A 20,408-nucleotide genomic window follows, 5' to 3' on the forward strand; every position below is an offset into this window, starting at 1 on the left:
TACTCATTATGCGAAGAAGATGAATAAAAGAACAGAATGAATAAAATAGGCCCTCTGAGAATTGAAGGGAGATTTAACTAATTGAAAAAAAGGAAATTTGCCCAACATACTGGCTAGAACACGATATAAAGAGAACTTCACCCCGCCCTAGAATAATAATGAAGATAATTGAAATCTCGAAGTTACAAGGGATGAAAATAGTGAATATTTAGCTGACATAGATATTAATGAAGCTGATATTGTGCAGGGCTTTAATTAAATGAAATTAAAAAATGGAGCTGCTGCACGGGTGCCTGATGGAATTCCTTGCTATTTTTGGTTTAAAGAAAGAAAAAAAACTATTGTTTCCATTCTATCGCAAAGCCCCACTTGCAAATATTATTAAGAACGAAAGTGTTAGATACAGGCAATATTTATGCTGAGCCTAAAAAAAAAAAAAAAAAAAACAAATTATAAAGCATAAATTTACCCCTACTTTGAAAGTGGTTCAAGACCTAGAGGCAAGTAATTATAAGGCCTGTGAGGTCGTAACATCACATATTGATTGAAAGTGCTCATGAAAGGGTAATGGAAGAAAAATTTATTTGAAACATTTAATAAAATAAAAAAATTAATTTGTTTAATAAAGGACAACATGGTTTCGTACCCGAAAAAGTACCCAAACCCAAACCCAACTGTTAGTCCCACCGTGAGAACAATATTCAAAATATGAAAAGCGGAAATGAAAGACATATGTGGTTTTATTTAGACTTTGCAAATCTTTTTATAAATAAAGTAACCCATGAATCTATTTTAAAACAAGCCGAAGTAAAATTATAAAATCACAATATCGTTGGATAAAGGTAGGAAGATGGTTAAAAAAAGAATTTTTTGTTTAACACAACAGAAAGCCATAGTTAGTTTTGCAAAACTCGACGGAGAAATCGGATGAACGTCAAGGTAATTATCCCGGTGTGGCCGCAAGGTACGGTGTTAGCTGCATACTGTTTGTTATTATGATTGAAGACATAGACAATAATTTTGTTTAAGGATTGTCGGTAGTGAGTAGTTTCGCAGATACAGCAAAAGAATTAAGTATAGAAATTACTTGTGATGCAAGATAGGAACGCTCTACCAAAAGAGACCCTTAACAAAGTATATGCGATTGGGCCGAGTGGGTAAATAGTATTGGTATTTAAAACTCTGATAAATTTGAACTGAATCAATAATTAAATGGAGACAGAGAAAGCTGAAGCTATTATGCATTAATAAGGGACCTAATAATGAGTACCATCACAAATAAGGAACGCAGTTAAAGACCTTGGTGGTGATGATGAATAGGAACATGTTATGGCAATGATCAAATAGCAACTCTGGTTTGGCCAAATGTGAAAGCAAAAATGGGAAAAAAAGGATAATGTTGTTACGGCCACTTCAAAAACAAGAAAGCTTGAACACATGATTATGCTTTATTTAAATAAACATATTTGTTCGTAGTCCACTTGAAGTATTGCAATATGATATGGTACCCTCACACTATCAAAAGGATATTGGCACAAATAGAGAGTGTACCAAAGTCCTTTACAGCTAGAATAGAATAAGTTTAAGGACCTAGACTACTGGGAAAGAACTACAATTTCGTTAAAATTATTAATAGTCCTTAGAAAGGAGAAGAGAACGCTACAATGATAATTCAGGGCCAGGCATGGAAACAGATAGAATGGAATAGCATAAAATATCGTGGCAACGAAAAATATCAAAAGAAATAGCAAGCAGAGGTAGATTAATAGTGCCCAAAACTCTAACCAGGAAAAATAATAAAGAAAGCACACGAGGTACATTAATCCACTAACGCCCCACCAGCATCGATAATGCAAAGCGTCTATTCAATGCGTTGCCAGCTCATCTGAGGAATTTATTCAGGAGTGCGCGTAGATGTGTTTTACGTAATAAGCTCGACAAATTATCTAAACTGCATCCCAGACCCTCCAATATTTGGCGATGGCAAAATATACCGGAAGATGTACTAGCAACTCTCTGGTAGACATTAGAGGTGCCTCACCACTGGGGAGGGACCTGGGGCAACCCGAACAATAGGTTCAAGGTCTGGTAAGGTAAGGTAAGGTCGTCTTCCTGTGGCAGTCGTCCTCTCAAGTTCGTGCTTCGTGTACCTTCGCGTTTGTCGTGGGTGACATTTACCCTTTCCCATGTTCTTCTCTTTCTGTTGGGGAGAGCCAGTTTCTTTTTGTTTCGTTTATGTTCCTTACTTTGGTCCTGGCCGCAGCCCTCTGCTCTGTTTGGGGGGTTTTGTTATTCCTCTCATGATTCCATATTTGTTGCCAATCTTCTTCTATATCCTCTCTCCGTCGGGTTGCTTCTGGATTGTAGCATCTCCATTTTCCTTATTTTCCTTTCTTTTCATTGTCCATTTTCCTTTGCCTTGTTTTTGCTTTCTGTTAGCTTCAATCTCAGGCGGTTGATTACTGTCGTTGTGGTGATCAGTTTGCTTGGATGATGACCCTCCAAGTACCTTGACCGTCTTCCGCTTCAATTGGGTTTGAAATACCTGGTTTGCCACGGACGAAGCTCCCGCTCTGTTGCCATAGGTTCCCATTTACGTCGTTGCCGTTTTATTTCCTTCATTTCTTTCCATCCATTTTGCCTTTGCTGGTTTTGCTATTTAACCCATAGCTGGACCCTACCCCATTCAGGGATATGGTACTCATTTACCAGGCTGAGTAATGACTGAGGAAACAATTATGGTAAAGCTCCTTTTCCCAAGGCCAATTTTAGTATTATTAATTATTATTATTATTATTATTATTTTATTATTATTAGTTTATTATTATTATTATTATTAATTATTATTTTTTCTATTTAGTTTAATTTATTTATTTATTTAATTTATTACTCTTTTTTTGTTTTTCTATCAACATTTCCTTTCCTCAACTTTGACTGGGTGGTTAGTTTGCAGTGTGGGGTTTCCTCGGGTTGCATCCTGGCCTCCTTAGGAGTCCATCACTTTTCTTACTATGTGGGCGGCCGTTTCTAAGGAATCATACTTTTCTGCATGAGACCTGCAGCTACCTCAGCTTCTCTTATTTGTCCAGGTTCCTTTTTCAATTTATCTTGGGATCGTGCCTAGTGTTTCCTATGATTATGGGTACAATTTCCACTGCATATCCCATATCCTTTCTTATTTCTATTTCAGTATCTTTGATTACTTATGTCCATTTTTTTCCCCCACGTTTCTCTTCAATCTCTGGGTGTCCCCCATGGTGATTGCGACATCAATGGAGCGATTACTTTCCTTCCTTGATTTTGTCAATCAACGGTCACGTCTGGTCTATTTGCACGTAATCAGCCCACTATCCGTGTTCTGATACCATAGTCCCCAGAGGATCATTGCCTGATAGTTTTCTTATCACTCCTTCAGGTTGGTGGTTCGGTACCACTCCACTTATTACTGCAAGGTAGCTGGTGTTTTCTTGCTCCGGTTCTCCCAGTGGAGGGCTTTTGCCACTGAATCATGCCTCTTTTTGTACTGGTTCTGTGCAAGTGCCGGACATTCGCTTGCTATGTGGTTTATGGTTTCATTTTTCGTATTGTACTTCCTACATATGGGAGAGATGTTATTTCCATCTATCATTCTTTGGACATATCTGGTTCTTAGGGCCTGATCTTGTGCCGCTGTTATCATTCCTTCAGTTTCCTTCTTGAGCTCTCCCCTCAGTAGCCATTGCCACGTGTCATCGCTGGCTAGTTCTTTAGTCTGTCGCATGTATTGTCCGTGCATTGGTTTGTTATGCCATTCTGCTTGTCTTTCTCCTGTCTCTGTATATTTGTGGATCTTCGTCTACTTTTATCAGTCCTTCTTCCCATGCACTCTTGAGCCACTCGTCTTCACTGGTCTTCATATATTGCCCCAGTGCTCTGTTTTCGATGTTGACGCAGTCCTCTATGCTTAGTAGTCCCCTCCCTCCTTCCTTTCGTGTTATGTATAGTCTGTCCGTATTTGCTCTTGGGTGTAGTGCTTTGTGTATATGTTTCCTCGTTTTCTGGTTATGCTGCGAAGTTCTGCCTTCGTCCATTCCACTATTCCTGCGCTGTATCTGATTACTGCCACTGCCCATGTGTTTATGGCTTTTATCATATTTCCGGCGTTGAGTTTTGAGTTGAGTATCGCCTTGAGTCTCTGCATATATTCTTTTCTGATCGTATTATTATTATTATTATTATTATTATTATTATTATTATTATTATTATTATTAACTTGTCGATTTTTCTTATCAGGTCTTTGAAATTGATGTTCTTTAAATTCACTTTATGTTTCAGTTAATGATCACACGACTCGTGTGAATGAAATAAGAACAGTAATGACGATCTGAGCTTCTCCGGGAAGATGATCATCTTATACGAGAGCCTTTTTAATTAAGGGTTATCATCCTTTATCGATTTCTTGCCTCACTTAGGTCTCTCCTCAAGCTCAATCTTTTCTTCCCCTGTAGGGGGTGGTGCCGTCAGTGCACCTCATGCGGTGTAATGTAAGCATTATTTAAGGTTCTTTGCAGCGTCCCTTCGGCCCCTAGCTGCAACCCCTTTCATTCCTCTTACTGTACCTCCATACATATTCTTTCTTCCATCTTACTGTCCACCCTCTCGTAACAGTTGATTCCTAATGCAACTGCTTTGAGGGTTTCCTCCTGTTACATCCCTCAAACCTTGTCACTGGCAATTTCCGTTTCAGCGCTGAATGGCCTTAGTTGCCCTAGCTCTTGGCATGGATGCCACAAGTCTGTCTATAAAATCAGTCAGTCAACCTTTTCTTAATGGGATTCTGTCCGACCATTCTGGTGACCTTTGATCGTGTCAAAAACAGCCCCTCAAGGGGGGGGGGGGGGGGGGGGGGGGGGGGGGGGGGGGATCTCACGCCTTAGAGTGAGTTGGGTTTGCAGCGCCCTGCTAATCGGATCATTGGTCGAGATCCGGAGGAAAGGGAACGTGTAATACTACGTAGCTGTTGTTATGATTCCTTATAAGTAGCTTTTGAAAGATCCACCAAGTCCTCGAAAGTTTTGAAACTGGTCGAAGTAATTCTACCAAACACTTGAAGAAAACAAGAAATGCGCTAAGTTTCTTCGGCGCAATCGAGTTTTCTGTTCAGTTTATAATAAAGGCCACCGAAAGTAGATCTATCTTCCGGTATAATGCTGTATGAACCTTGCCCCATGAAACTTTACCCACGGCCCGATGGTGGCCTGTCCTAAATCATTGCCAGGCGCACGATTCTATCTAACTTTAACCTTAAATAAGCTAAAAGTTACAAAGGTTAGATGGCTGCAATTTGGTATGTTTGATGATTGGAGGGTGGATGAACAACATACCAATTTGCAGCCCTCTAGCCTCAGTAGTTTTCTAGATCTGAGGGCGGACGGACAGACAAAGCCATCTCAATAGTTTCTTTTACAGAAAACTAAAAGTATTTGTTATTGAGAAAGCTTGTTAGAACTAATTTCAAATTAAATAACGTGAATTTCCTAATACTAATATAATTTACACTTGCTGTAAACGAAAGCACGTGATTGTGAATTACTTACGGGTCAATATCGTATTTTCATACATTACGACAACAAGAGATTACTGCAATAACACAGCCAAACTTACCGAGATCTAACGAGTATCTAGCAAAGGGCCGAGTTGATGAAGACTAACAGTGTCTGTATTTTAGTCATCTTTCTTTCATTTTCATCTTCCATTATCTCATAATCTCGGAGATGAACTATTAAAGTTTGTATTAAACGCTCCAGAAATGGCGATCGAATTATATTAGCTGTTTTAGGTAACTATCGATTCTGGCAGAAATTTGTTTTGAAATATGAAAATTGAGTCGAAACAAAAGACTTATAAGGATTTCTCTTCACCAGATTAACTTGCAATTGTTTTCTTGGTGGAGAATGGCCCCCCCATTGGTGCTTCGGCTAGAAGGAAAAATACGACTTTTTTTTTCGATATCGATATATATTAAGTAGTTAAGGTTAAGGAAAATTTTTAAGTTTCATTTTTCTTTTTATTTGAAATTCATGCAAGAATAAAATATCAGTAGGGTGTTACTGTTTCTCATGGATCTGAAACTTTTTCAGAAAAATTTTATTGATTAGTTTTGATAGAGTCCATATACAATAAACAAAAAAAATGTGATTTGCATATACTTGTATTCAATGCCATAATTTGACATTCATTAATGAATTGCATCATCGTTAAAGAGAGAGAGAGAGAGAGAGAGAGAGAGAGAGAGAGAGAGAGAGAGAGAGAGAGAGAGAATCAGAAGCAAAATCGATCATGGGGTTACACGGGCTAAGTGAATTATAGAATTTGGCATTGCAGATCTAGGCCCTTCCTGCAAATATTGGTTATGGGTGAGAATGCATTCGCTCTTGACTGAAATGCCTGGTGTGCTAATGATTGCTCATATGAATGCATGCCCTCTAAAGACATGCAAGCTTTGTATGAAAGGAATATGGTCTGCACTATATGCGTATTTGTGAGTCCGTGCTCACGCGTGTTTGTGCGTTTATGTACTTACATTCTTACATTCTTACATTCTTACATTCTTACATCTTGTTCGGGTTGCCCCAGGTCCCTCAGTGTGAGGCACGTCTAATGTCTACCAGAGAGTTGCTAGTACATCTTCCGGTTTATTTTGCATCTTCCAATCTTGGATGGTCTGGGATGCAGCTTAGAGAGAGAGAGAGAGAGAGAGAGAGAGAGAGAGAGAGAGAGAGAGAGAGAGAGAGAAGGCATTCTTTTGTGTTTAATCACTGAGACATCAAAATAGACGATATTTTCAAACTAAGCGTGTGTCAAAGTGAACATTATACTCCAAGGTAACTGGGAAGTGAGCGATGTGCGATGGTGTAGTACCTGCCCTGAAGTTGTGATGAATTTGAGTCGAGCTTGTTGGCGTTGATTGTGTGAGTGAAGCAGTTTTCAAATTCTGCGAATCTCTTTTCTGATGGCTTTCATTTCAACTCTGGATAGTTCCACACCCCGGCTTTCTTCTTCTTCTTCTTCTTCTTCTTCTTCTTTATTGCGATGTGCCGTCGTTGAATTTATGACTTAGAAGTGTATTCGCGCACTTTCAAACGAGATCCTCCTTTTAAATGGCTATTTGTCCGTCCGTCCGCATTTACACTTACATACATACATACATACATACATACATACATACATACATACATACATACATAGGTAACACAGCCCCAAAATACCTCCACCCAGTTTCCAATCGTTAACAGACAGACGACAAATAATACACACTGATATTTGGTTACCTTAATTATTTTTCCGCTCCTCAACTACTCGGGTGGAATATTATCCTTTGGAATTATTATTATTATTATTATTTTTTTTTTTTTAATGACAGCTGCTTCAGCACTATTAATCTTGTAAAGAGTCTTCTCTATCTTTCTGATGACGGGCTTTCTCGTTGTTGCTTAGGACTGGCGAGCAAACGCACCAAAGGGCATGGTAAAATTCGGTTGAGTCATTTGATTTATTACTTATACAATTCTCTCTCTCTCTCTCTCTCTCTCTCTCTCTCTCTCTCTCTAATGGCGCCCTCCTGGGCGTGGCAGGAAATCCTTTTTGACAGGCGCATCGTCGTCATGCCGATGTAAATCCCAGGGCTTCAGGACTGCTTCAGGGGGTCTCCTACCGGCGGGGAGGGGTTGTTCTTTATCAGGAGGTCCTTCGTACGCCGATTCTTGTAGTAAATAATGAGGGACACTCTCTTTCCTTCCTCCATGGGGCGGACGTGTTCCTCTATTATTTTCTTCATAGCTGCTTCTTCACTTCCTTGTATTGGTGGTGCATAAAGGCTTTATAGAAGAGTTTGATATCCTCCCAGGGGCGGAATGTTCCTTCTCTTCCTCCGTCATGTACCACTTGTCAAGGGCGGCTCGAGTTCTCGGTTTACGAGTTTATCGAGTACCCATTGTTAATTAGCATCTGGGATGCTCGGTCGAGTTCGAGGTGTGTGTGTCCGCCACGTCGAACAGTGCGAGAGGGCCCTCCTGACGAAGGCCCTGACGGTGGTGGTCTTGAACCGCGCAGGACACTCGTTATCACCATTCAGACAAAGTCCAAGGTTCGTAGCCTTGGTGTAAACTGTTGTTGCCAACTTCTGATTCGTCTTCGTGACAAGGACGTCGAGGAAGGGGAGCCGATCGTTGCTGCTGTACTCGACAGTGAAGTTGAGTGCGCTGTGCTGCAAGAACTGCTGCCGAAGGGCTTCTACCTCATCCTCGCTGTCGGCTTGCACGAAGATGTCATCGATGTAGCGTCCGTATGTGCGGGGACATCTGTGTTGCGAGAAGACCCTTTCTTCCACTTCTCCCATGTAGAAGTTAGCGAAGAGGACTCCTAAGGGGGACCCCATCGCTACGCCTCCGTCCTTTTTGGCGGTACATCTGTCCTCGGTGGGTGGTGAAAGGGGCTCTCTTCGTACAGATATCCATCAGGGTTCTTAAGGAGTCTTCTGGGATGTTATGGTCTCATATCGGGATTCCTATACTACCCGCTCCATGATGATCCCTATCGTCTCGTCGACTGGGACGTTGGTGAATAGGGGACTCAACGTCTAAGGACGCCATGGTTCCCGCAACCGGGGGAGTCGCGGATCTTCTCCAAAAATTCCACCGATGAGGTGAGGCAGTACCTGGAGGGGATATAGGGGGTCAGAATTTATTAAGGCGTTTGGCCAGAGCGTAAGTCGGGGCGGCGTTTGGCTGATGATCGGGCGTAGGGGGTTGCCTTCCTTGTGGGTCTTCACGTTCCCGTAAAGGTAGCCGAGGCTGTAGTCACCTTGGATGGGCGGGAGGTGTGTGGCATTCGTAGCGGCATTCACGGCTGCGATGACCCGGTTGGCGTCGCGTTTGATGTCTTCCGTCGGGTTCTTCGTAAGTCTCTCGAACTTAGAGACATCAGACAAGATGGCGTCGAGTTTCTCGAAGTATTCCGAGGTGCTGATGAGCACGAACGCGGCTGTCTTGTCTGCACGCCTTACGGTGATGTCTTCCTTCTTCTTCAGATCTGCGGCTGCCTCCTTCATCTCTTTGGTGTAAACACCGCTCGAGTATGACCCCCTGTCCGTAAGGGCCTCTGCTAGCAGACATGAAGTGGCAGTTTAGTCCGAGGTTTAATATGTCATTTTGTTCAGGGGTGGGCTGGTATGCAGTTGAGGTTGATATACCTCTGCGTCTTTTCTTGGATGCGTAGCTTACCGCTGTTGAGGGCGACAAGTTTGCGGGTTACGCCCCTAACCCGGTTACGCATGTCTTCTTCGCTTAGGTAGGCAAGGCGCGCGTTAATATCTTCATAGGTGGGAGAATCGCGCTGGTCCTCCGCTCGGTCGTCTGGTTGGTGGTGGTGGTCTCTTGCAGGGGTGTCATGTCTGGTATTTTTATTATTATTATTATTATTATTATTATTATTATTATTATTATTATTATTATTATTATTATTATTATTTGCTGGAAGATGACCTTCATTGATATAGGTTTTATTGAAAATAATGCAATAAAATAGCCATTATTTTCAATAAAACCTGATATTATTATTATTATTATTATTATTATTATTATTATTATTATTATTATTATTATTATTATTATTATTATAATTTCTCACTGAATATCCTAGGCTTATTTGTAGCCCACTTTCCCAACTCCTTATTTAACATTCACCCGGTTGTTGTTATAGACAGTGGTTGATTAAAGCTGCCACTTCCACTTCCACTTCAATTTCCACTTCCACTAGAGGAGGCTCCTCCTCCCCCTCATTCTTTTTGTTCCGTTTTGCTGGAGCGCTGCTGCGATGATGCGCGTCAAAGCATTACGTGTACTTGTGGTTATATGTCTGTCTGTCTAAGTGAGCGCGTGTGTGTGTGTGTGTGTGTGTGTGTGTGTGGGTAAGTGTGTACTAAAAATGGCATCTAGCTGTGTATCTGTATGTGTATGTATATGGGTGTGTACGTACTTTGTATATCTATGTATATACGTATATATTATATTTACATACACACATATATATATATATAGATATATATATATGATATATATATATATCTATATATATATATATATATATTATATATAATATAGATATATTTATATATATATATATATATATATGTATATATATATATATAGATTATAGATATATATATCTAGTATATATAAATATATATATATATTATATCTTATCTATATATATATATATGATGTAGAATATATATATAATATGAATATATATAATATAGAATATTATATATATATATATATATATTATATTATATATATATATGTAGATATATTAGTATATATCTATATAATATTATATAGATATAATAGTATCTATTCTATATATATATATATATATATCTATATATATTATATATAATTATATATATATCATATCTATATATATATATATATATATATATATATATAAATATATATATATGTATATATATTTATATATATATATATATATATATTATATATATATAATATATATATATATATATATATATATTATATATATATATATATATGTATGTATGTATGTATGTATATATATATGATTATATATAATATATATATATATATATATACATGTTTTAATGGTATATATATATATATATATATATTATATATATATATATATATTTTATAATATGTGTATATATATATACACAATATATATATAATCATCGGCCCTTTACCGATCGCAAGCGATCTCACCCTGGGGCCTCTTCGCCAATGGAGCGTCATCGAATTGGGGGTTTTATTTTTGCCAGGGGTGGACCCTTCCCCATTCTCAGCTCCATCAGCTAGCCAAGCGAGATGGAATCTTCCCTCCCTGACACACACGAATCAAATATTTGCACATACTATATTTGCATTGAACTTACGGGTTTTTACGCCACGCCAGAGGTTGCCACAGTAGGAGTATATGCAAGTACTCAATTCATTATGCATTGCATAACCCATATTTTGCATATATAAAAGGCATTGAACTTACGGGTTTTACGCCACGCCAGAGGTTGCCACTGCAGTATATGCAAAAGATGGGATTCAACATGCAGTGCATAACCAATTCACATATGAAAGTAGAAGGCATTAACTTACGGGTTTTTGCGCCGCGCCAGAGGTTGCTTTCCACTCATAGGTGATATGGTATCGATACCCATTCCAGAGGGTATAATGTGACAGGAGAGGTGGGGTTCTTTGCCCCTCTGAACAGCTGTTGGCTCTCATCCTGAGAGCTTGTCCTCCTTCCTCCGAACAGCTGTTGGCTCTCATCCTGAGAGCTTGTCCTCCTTCCTCCAAACAGCTGTTGGCTCTCATCCTGAGAGCTGGTCCTCCCTCCTCCGTCAGGGAGACGAGAGAATCGCCGAGGATGCCTGATGAAAAGGACGTTCACAAGACTTGTCTTCAGAGCTACAAAGAAACAGTGTAAGTGAGGGATTCTGACTTGTCACAGTTGATGATGCTGCGCCCATGTTCCAGAGGCATTGCGATCTTCTTGGCCCAGTCGATGGGGTTGATTGCAGGATGGTGTGTGGGAGGTGGGGGGACCTCCCGTCACTGGTTGCTGCTGGGGGGAGCAGCAGTGAACACCCATCCTACAGTCAAGTCATCGAATGGGCCAGGAAGATCACAGCTCCTCTGGAACACGATGCAACATCACCAACTGATGACATGCCAAAATCCTCCATTTTGGTTAATCAGGAGCTGTTTCTTCTGTCCTTTGTCCTTCCAGGTTTCTTTCCTCTTACTTTAATTGTCTCCTGAGGATCTTGAAACACTTTGGCTCTCAAACTGAGAGCCAGTCCTCCTTCCTCCAAACAGCTGTTGGCTCTCATCCTGAGAGCATGAATGAGCCACAGGCTGGCCTGATGACTGTTGGGTGTCAGACCTAAAGCATTGTGGGAGGGACTCATGCTTGGGGAACATGAAGCTTCTCCTCTTGTACTGGAGGTATTCAACCCCTCACTCGGGGGCCCATTCTCTTCTGCCACCAGAATTTCAACACCATCTGTGCTGCCATTTGCATCTGGTTGAGCTTGTTTAGCTTTAATTGCCTCCTTCATTGCCTTCCGCTCTCCTCCAATAGTTCTTGGCGCGCCTCGTTTCGTGCCTTTCCTTTCTCAGAGCAATTCTTCGTAGCCTTTTTCATAACTTTACTGGTTCCCTCTTCACAGGGCCTTTGGTGACATTGTTAGTGTTATATGTACTTGGGTCCTCTTTCCATCCATTAGCTTTAAGAACACTGATTTCTTGAAAAGGTGGTGTACATTATCCACCTGATGGACACCATGTCCCAAAATCCCGCCAGATCTTCAGCTATATAGCGGGTTCGTCACCTTTGGGCCCATCAATGTTTTGTTGACATAGGCCTCTGAACTGCTCTATCTTCTGCGAGATTAAGGAGGCGTGCCTTTCCTGTTGCTGCGGAGGACCTTTCCTTGTACCGTCCTCGCTCATCTCTGGTTTAAAGGTTTCCAGGTCAGATTCAGCATTGAATATGAGGCCTTGTAATTCAGAAACGTCTTTGTCAACCAATTGTAAAGAAATGTTGGCCTTCCTTTTGTTTTTTCCATTTCCTTTACTTTCTCATTAACTGGGCCACCTTCGTTGCTCTTTGTCCTTTCGTTCTCCTTTCATCTGTTAAATTCTCCTGCAAATTGGTTATTTTTTCTTTTGCCACAATAATTTCCATCCATCGGTGCTGCCATTGTATCAGGCCTGACCATGCCTTTCTAGCTTTTCATTGATTCCATCGCATTGCCTTACGTCTTCTCCTCCAGCAGTTTCTTGCGGGCCTCATCTCTCGACTTTTGTTTTGTCCTGAGAGGAACTCTTCATAGCCTTTTTCATAACTGTCACTGGTTTCTTCTTCTTCTCGTGGCCTTTGGTGACATTATTAATTGTCCGTGTAATTAGGTCCTCTTTCCATCCATTAGTTTTAAGAACACTGATCTCTTTGAATAGGTGGTGTACATTTTCCACCTGGATGGACACCATGTCCCAAAAGCCTTCTAGATCTGCAGCTAATATAGTGGGTTCTTCATCTTTGGGCCCATCAATATTTTGTTGACACAGACCTCTAAACTGTTCGACCTTTTGCGTAATGAGGAGGCGGGCTTTCCCTATAGCTGCAAGGACCTTTCCTTGTACCTCCTCGCTCATCTGTGGTCTGGAAGTTTCCAGATCAGATTCTGCGCTGTTTATACTTGTTCTAAGTGAGTAACTTCCTTATCCACTATTCTTATGAAATATTTTGCCATCCTTTTCCTGTTCTTCTCTCCTGTCTTCATTTTCATAACGATCCTTGCTTTCGTTGAGAGGAAATTCAAGATCGCCTTCCAACTTAGATGTCTTCTGTTCCATTTCCTTTGGCAGTTTTTACTTTGTCAGCCTCACATTCATTTAGGCGATCTTGGAGTGACTTTCGTTCTTCAAGATTTTTCAGTCTCTTGTGCAGTTCTTCAATGCACTGCCTGTCATTCATCAAAGCTGAATTCTTTTCAGTAACGAGCCGTTCAAGTAACATATTTCATCTTCCTGTTTAATAATTAAGTCTTCGGTTTTGTCATTAATTTTCTTTAGAGAACTATTTTCCTTCTTCAAAACATTAACGGTTTCTTCTGCTTCTTCCATTTTCCTTCCAGCCTCCTGAGTTAGCTCAAGGATCTCTTCAGCATGGGAATTTTTTTCATTAGACAAATCCTTTTCCAGATCATGGATCCTCTGCAGGAGAGCATCCTCTTTTCTCGCCATCTGGGCCTTATCCTCTAGGAGGTCGCTGTTCTTATTTTGAGCCTCGTCCAGTTCCTTTTCCAAATGAAGATTATTATCCTGCGAGACTTCTAGCTCACATCGAATACCGAGTTCCGAGTTAACTGCCGTCTCGCAGGCCAATTTTCCATCCTGATGTTTCAGGAATAATATGAATAACAATCCGCAAAGTCCTCCCAACAGTCCAGCATACAAGTTATCCCAAAGGATACCGCCGAACGACCAAGATGGAAGGACTTCCTCCGATATAACCAACAAATCTTCAGGTCCCTCTGCAAGGACCTGGGCCATCTCAACGTTCTTCAGTCCTTCAAGCAGTCCAACAAAACAGTTTTCCCGAAGGAAACTGCCAAAAGACCAACAAAGGACAACTTGCAATATAAACAATAAATCCACAACTCCCTTTGCAGGGAGTTGGGCCATCAAAAAGATTAAAAGTCCTCCTACCAGTCCAGCAAAGAAGTTTCCATGAAGGAAACCGCCAAAAGACAAGCAAAGGACCAACAATATAATGAACAATAAGTCCACAAGTTTCTCTACAGGGAGTTGGGACATCACAAAGATTATAAGTCCTCCTACCAATCCAGCCAAACAGTTTCCATGAAGGAAACCGACAAGTGGCCAACAAAGAAGGACTAACAACATAATCCAAAGATCCCAAAGTCTCTCTGCAGTGAGGTGGGGCATCACGAAGTTGCTAACGCGTTCAACAATATGGTTCAACATGTTTGCGGATTACTCGTAACTAGAGGTTTACTTATGGGTAGTTTTAGGAAAAGCCTTGAGCTGTGACTTCAGCTTCTGAAGACTTCTTTGGCTTCTGAAGATTTCTCTGGCTTCTGAAGACCTCTTCGGCTCCAGTGATCCAGAGTGCCTCCTTCGGTACTATGCGATAGACTCAAACACATGAAGACTTCTTCGGCTCCAGTGATCCAGAATGTCTCCTCCGTTGTTATGCGATAGACACACACATGCGCACACATACACACACGTTCGCACTCGCCCTTGTACTGTGACTAAATACTAACTCGAAGAAATTTTACGTTGAATTAAAAAATTTCTTTAAAAATCACCTCTAAGAAACTTTACGTTGAAATAAAGAATTTCTTTAAAAAACCAAAACCTGGGGTTGAGAACGAAGGTGTGAAGTTCGTAGTTCTTCATTTAGGCAAAATTCAGGAATTTTAGCTAAAAAAAGAACTATTTCTGTCATATACATCGGCCTAAACTCTCATAAACTCTCTCGTTATGAAAGGTAGCCGCCAATGATCTGTTATACTTACACAGTTATGCCTTCACAGTCGGCCTGTGAAGGCAAAACTGAATCCACTAATGTTCAGTTATACCTGTGCAGGCAAAACTGAACGTTCATGGGTTCAGTGTTTCCTGCATAGGCCGACTGTGCAGGTATAACTGAACGTTGGTTGAATTAGGCTTATGATAAATTAATTGGAAAATTACAAATATATCTATATATATATATATATATATATATATATATATATATATATATATACATATATATATATATATATATATATTATATATATATATATATATATATATATATATATATTGCATAGTCTAGTAAACAGTAGGTCTATGATCCGTTAAAGCAGAATAGAGACCTAAGCTAAAATCCTACGGTTCTGTAGCCAAGTAAGAGTACCTACAATGTTCATCTCTAGTGTACATAACATTTTTAGTTTATACAATGAAAATTAAAATATTGGAAATATCATACTAAACAGTACTTTCACGATTTCATGTAAGGAAAATAACACTGAAATTAAATTTAAACAATAGTACTAAACCATACACACACATAAACACCCATATATATGAGTGTGTTTGCGTTTGTGTGTGTGGTTTAGTACTATTGTTTAAATCTCATTGTTATTTCCCGTGCATAAACCTCCTGTTTGCTATACTATATACCGCTAGACTATGCAAGATGTTTTGTATGCAACATAGTTACTTTTTGCCTTTGTAAATTTATGTTGCATAACTTGAATAGCCTTTCATGTCTGGGATTATATTGTAGCGCGTAAGCGATGTGTCCAACAACCTCTCGTTCAATGATTCTGGTCGTCTCATACAAGTGCGCTTCTAAACACTTATAAGAGGGGACAATAAAAAAAGAATTAACCCTAGCCATACCACTGTCAAATAATGACCTCAAAACTCCCAAAAATACTAACTGAACGTCTCCCAACTAACTCCATTTAATATGACCACTGAACTAATTTCTAACTTCAACTCGTGAAGGAACTCCATAGGATAGCGAAATCATAAGTCATCAGCACAAACCCACAAAGAAAACATTAAGTTCTGTAAATTCACACACTAACACACACCTCACCCAAACTCACAGCAACTCACGGACTTGTGTCATCACATTTCAAACTCACAAATCTTCACAAGAAAATAAAAAGGAAAAAAGCAATGAGCCCAAGAAAAAAATCATGTAAAGAGCCCAACCCCGAAATTATCACTGAAAAAAATGTTCTCTCAAGTTCTGATATTTCAGCATCCCACAAAATCAGTAAAAAACTCTCCAATGTCTAACAGCAAAAACCCACCTCATTGCTCACATAATTAATTTCTATGAGACGTAATATCAAACGCACATTTCATGCAATTCACACACCCCAAAAAATTACATCTCTCGTCCAGAAAGAAATGCCATTTAAAGCTCAATTCCCAATCACATCTCCCGCAGGAAAAGGAAAAAAAAAAAAGATAATGACAATAACAATAAGTGAATCTTCCCCATCACAAAGCTCATAATATATGCTTGATATACATAACCCGACTTTTCTCCATAAATGCCATATGTATAGTTACGGAATTTTGCCATTGCAACTTTCATCTATCGGACACGACCAGAAAGCAACCCAAAACACGTGCATTTTCATGAAATGCTATGGTCAACATTTCCAGATATTACAAAAACTCTGAGCAATCACCACTGAAGGAAAAAAATGCAACTGGGCTCATATCAGCAAAAATCCTCCTGCGAACACATCAGGTGCTCGAACTGCAGCATAAAAATGTCTAGTCAGACTTCCAACTTCAGAAACTCATGATTCTAAAAAAAAATTATATCTGTAGAGGTTTTGAACGAAAGGAAATCACAGTAGCCATATTTTTTGACGTCCAGAAGGTATAAGATACTATTTGGAGGCATTCAATACTAAAATCCTCACATCACAACAGTTTTCGCGGATACCTTCCTATATATATATATATAGATATACATATATATATATATATATATATATATCTATATATATATATATATATATATAATTTTTCTCCCGAAATTTTTCGGGCCAGCCCTTTGGGAGTCAAGCCTGACTCACTGGGATGGTTAATCTCCTTCCTTTAATATATAAATATACAAAGATGATCTCAGTAACCATATAACACAATGTGACAGTCGTCATGGTGAGTTAGAATCATTGATATTAACTATTATCGGTGAAGGTATTACCATCACCACCTTATAAATGTTGATACGCGAACCCCGTCAAGCCTTACAATAAGGTCACCCAATGTCACCTGTCCCCAATCACCTTTAACCCCCACCTTGTTATTTCCTTCTACCCCGCACATCCTCATGTTGGGGGTTTCAAGGTCTTACAGTTATTATGAGATCGTTCTGGTGATGTTTTGGAAGGTAAAATAATACTCGGATGACAGTATTTCATACGCCATTATATTTTCCAAATATTTACAATTATTTCATTATCAAAATGAAAAACATGGATGTGTAAAAGAAAGAATGAACAGGAGATATCGAAAGTAATGGGTTTCTTGAATAGCTTGGAGGGGGAACACCCACAAGGTGTATCTGACATTTGCTGCTGAAGCGACAAATAAAGGCGGAGAGCCGGAGACGCGGAGTGAGTGACCAAGCGTGAGCCGGGGTGCATATTCCTGAAGTCTGGATGGAAATAGACCCTCTCGGCTATTAGAACCAATCAGAGCGTGTTTTGGAGCGATGACGTCGTGAGACTCCGCCCTCCTATCGCTACCACGTATACGCTTTTCTTAATTCTAGCAGAAGCACCAGTTATATAATTTTATATAGTAGGTTTAATATTGGTAAATATAGTTATTATAGATGTATACAGAAAATATGTATCAACACTGTTGTACCAGCTAATATTTACGCTGGTGCTTATGCATCATAAGTTACTGAGATATGCAAGGCATATGGGACCATTGCTCAATGAAACACGCAGAAAGCCATGCCCATGGCAATCAGCCGCTTCATTACATAATAATTCTTGCAGAAGCACCAGTTTTGAGAATATAATCTTGTGAGAGGTTATAATATTGGTAAATATAATTATTTAAAAAAAGTACAGAGATATACGCAAGGCATATAGCTGGCACCATTGCTCAATGAAACACACCAGAAGGTCTATGATCCCATGTCAATCAGCTGTTTCGTTACGTAATACTTCACCCGTTGAAAAATGACTTAGCTACTTATATTGGCCTCGACAGAAGGACTATGATTCCCTGGCAATCAGCTGTTTCGTTACGTAATACTTCACCCATTGAAAAAATGACTCAGCTACTCATATTGACCTTGATACTTAGGCATTTACGTAGTACATGAAGTAGGCTGACAGTTTAAAATTTTTGTTACTTTGAATTTTATTTGGTATCTTTGTACCCTTCAAAATGCACAAATTTTGCCCTGTTGATCATATATATTTCTTCTGCAAGTTTATTTGTTCTTTGCTGCTTATATACATATATATTTTCTATTATTGTTTTGTAGTTTTGACTCAATGTTTTTTAAATGTACATATTTAGTCAGGTTAGGCTAGAATACGGATGGTAATCCATGTTCGGAAGTATACATGGCGTGAGACAGGAAATATAACCTTTATTTTAGTTGCTAGGGTAAATCTATGTTGCAATAAAAAAAAGCATAATTTTTTAATAATATCCAACGGAAATGAGTAGCAAATTCATTCCACTCAAAGAAAAATATACCAGAAAAACATTTCAGTTTGCACAGATATGAAATAAAGCAAAGATTTTTTTTGTGCAGATATCCTACAATTTTTGCTTTGCTTATATTATACATATTACCATTGCAACCTCGGATACCAAAAAGCTTTCCTTTGCTGATATTCCATTATAAATTTTAAAATCAACTGCATAGCTTGGAATATAAGGGAAAAAAATATTTACAAAAGATTATTTTATACAAAAGTTTATTATATACAAAAGATTACTCACATTGTACATCATAACAAAGTTGATTGACTCCAAACTGCACAGTTCCATGGTCAACCAGATACAATAAAAATGGAGTAATTCATGTATTAAGAGCTATAATAAATACATAAAATTAATACGTTGCCTTAACACTAATCAAAAACTATTGTGAAGTGTGAGAAATATGAATTCGAAAATAGGTTTCCTATTTTCCATTCGAATCAAATATATGCCAATAAAAAAAATACATAAATATCCCTATTTTTCACTTAATGATTTGTGCCATGAGATTTCCCATTGGCCACGTTGCAGGAAATGTTTTTGACGAAATAATTTCTTCACTCCAACAGGGTACAGTTTATAGGAGTTGAAACACATACAATCCTTGATGTTGAATATTTCTCTCCACTTGTCAAAATCTTCCCTTGATTAGCATTAGTTCGTAAGAGCACGGAATCTTGATTTTTCTGCAAAATAATATTATGGAAGCCATTGCCTTCAAAATCTAGCAACTCGGGATTTCTTGTACACTCCATAGTGACTAAAGTACAAGTAACACACGACGAAAACTGCAGAATAGGCGGGGTCTAGACTACAGACTCAATCAATTCGACAGAAGTTACAAAACAGGAACAGCACATGCAGTTTGTTTACATTGAGCAATGGTGCCATATACCTTGCGTACTCAGACTCTCAGTACTTTTTTTTATAATAATAAGTACCAGCGTAAATGCTAGCTGGTACAGCATAGTTGATACATATATTCTGTATGCATCTATAATAACTCATATATTTACCAATATTATAACGTATTATATAAGATTAATATTTTCAAAACTGGTGCTTTTGCAAGAATTAAGAAAAGTTTATAGGTGGTAAAACTAAGGAGGGCGGAGTCTCACAACGTCACCGCTATAAAACACGCTCTGATTGGTTCTAATATCCGAGAGGGTCTATTTCCATCCAGACTTCAGGAAATGCAGCCGGGGTGGGGTTTGGGGGAGGAGGTGTTGAGGGGGGGGTGTGGGGAAGGGGGGGGGGAATAGGATAGTTAAGACGTGACCGATCTGCCCAGGTCTAGGTCTAAAAAGGTATCACCTACGGGCCGAACAAGGGAAAGGCCCGTGCCAACAGGAAGTGTTGGCTCAATACAACAACAACAACAACAACCCAGGTCTAAAGACTGTCACCCAATAATTTGAGACACTAGATAATATGTTAATAGTATACATCCTTTATACCACACCATCATTGTATTAAGGCACCGATGCACACATTCATTGCATTTCATTTCACATAATTCATTTTCACCAAGAGTTTCAG

The 20,408-nt window shown here is 39.1% G+C and overlaps 1 protein-coding gene across 1 annotated transcript; it reads right to left on the reverse strand.

Annotated features, from left to right (window-relative positions):
* Window positions 1-12,866: 12,866 nt before the first annotated feature.
* Window positions 12,867-13,232, reverse strand: LOC135198971 (disks large-associated protein 4-like). Its single transcript, XM_064226891.1, has one exon. It carries the CDS (start codon window positions 13,230-13,232, stop codon window positions 12,867-12,869), a length of 366 nt encoding a protein of 121 aa, XP_064082961.1.
* Between the last annotated feature and the right edge of the window lie 7,176 nt (window positions 13,233-20,408).

This window comes from Macrobrachium nipponense, chromosome 25 (assembly GCF_015104395.2).
Source record: "Macrobrachium nipponense isolate FS-2020 chromosome 25, ASM1510439v2, whole genome shotgun sequence".
Lineage (NCBI taxonomy): Eukaryota > Metazoa > Arthropoda > Malacostraca > Decapoda > Palaemonidae > Macrobrachium > Macrobrachium nipponense.

What these genes read in the sequence shown, in the direction of transcription:
- LOC135198971 (XM_064226891.1), bottom strand. Translation starts at nt 13,232, where the DNA reads ATGAGCGAGGAGGTACAAGGAAAGGTCCTTGCAGCTATAGGGAAAGCC.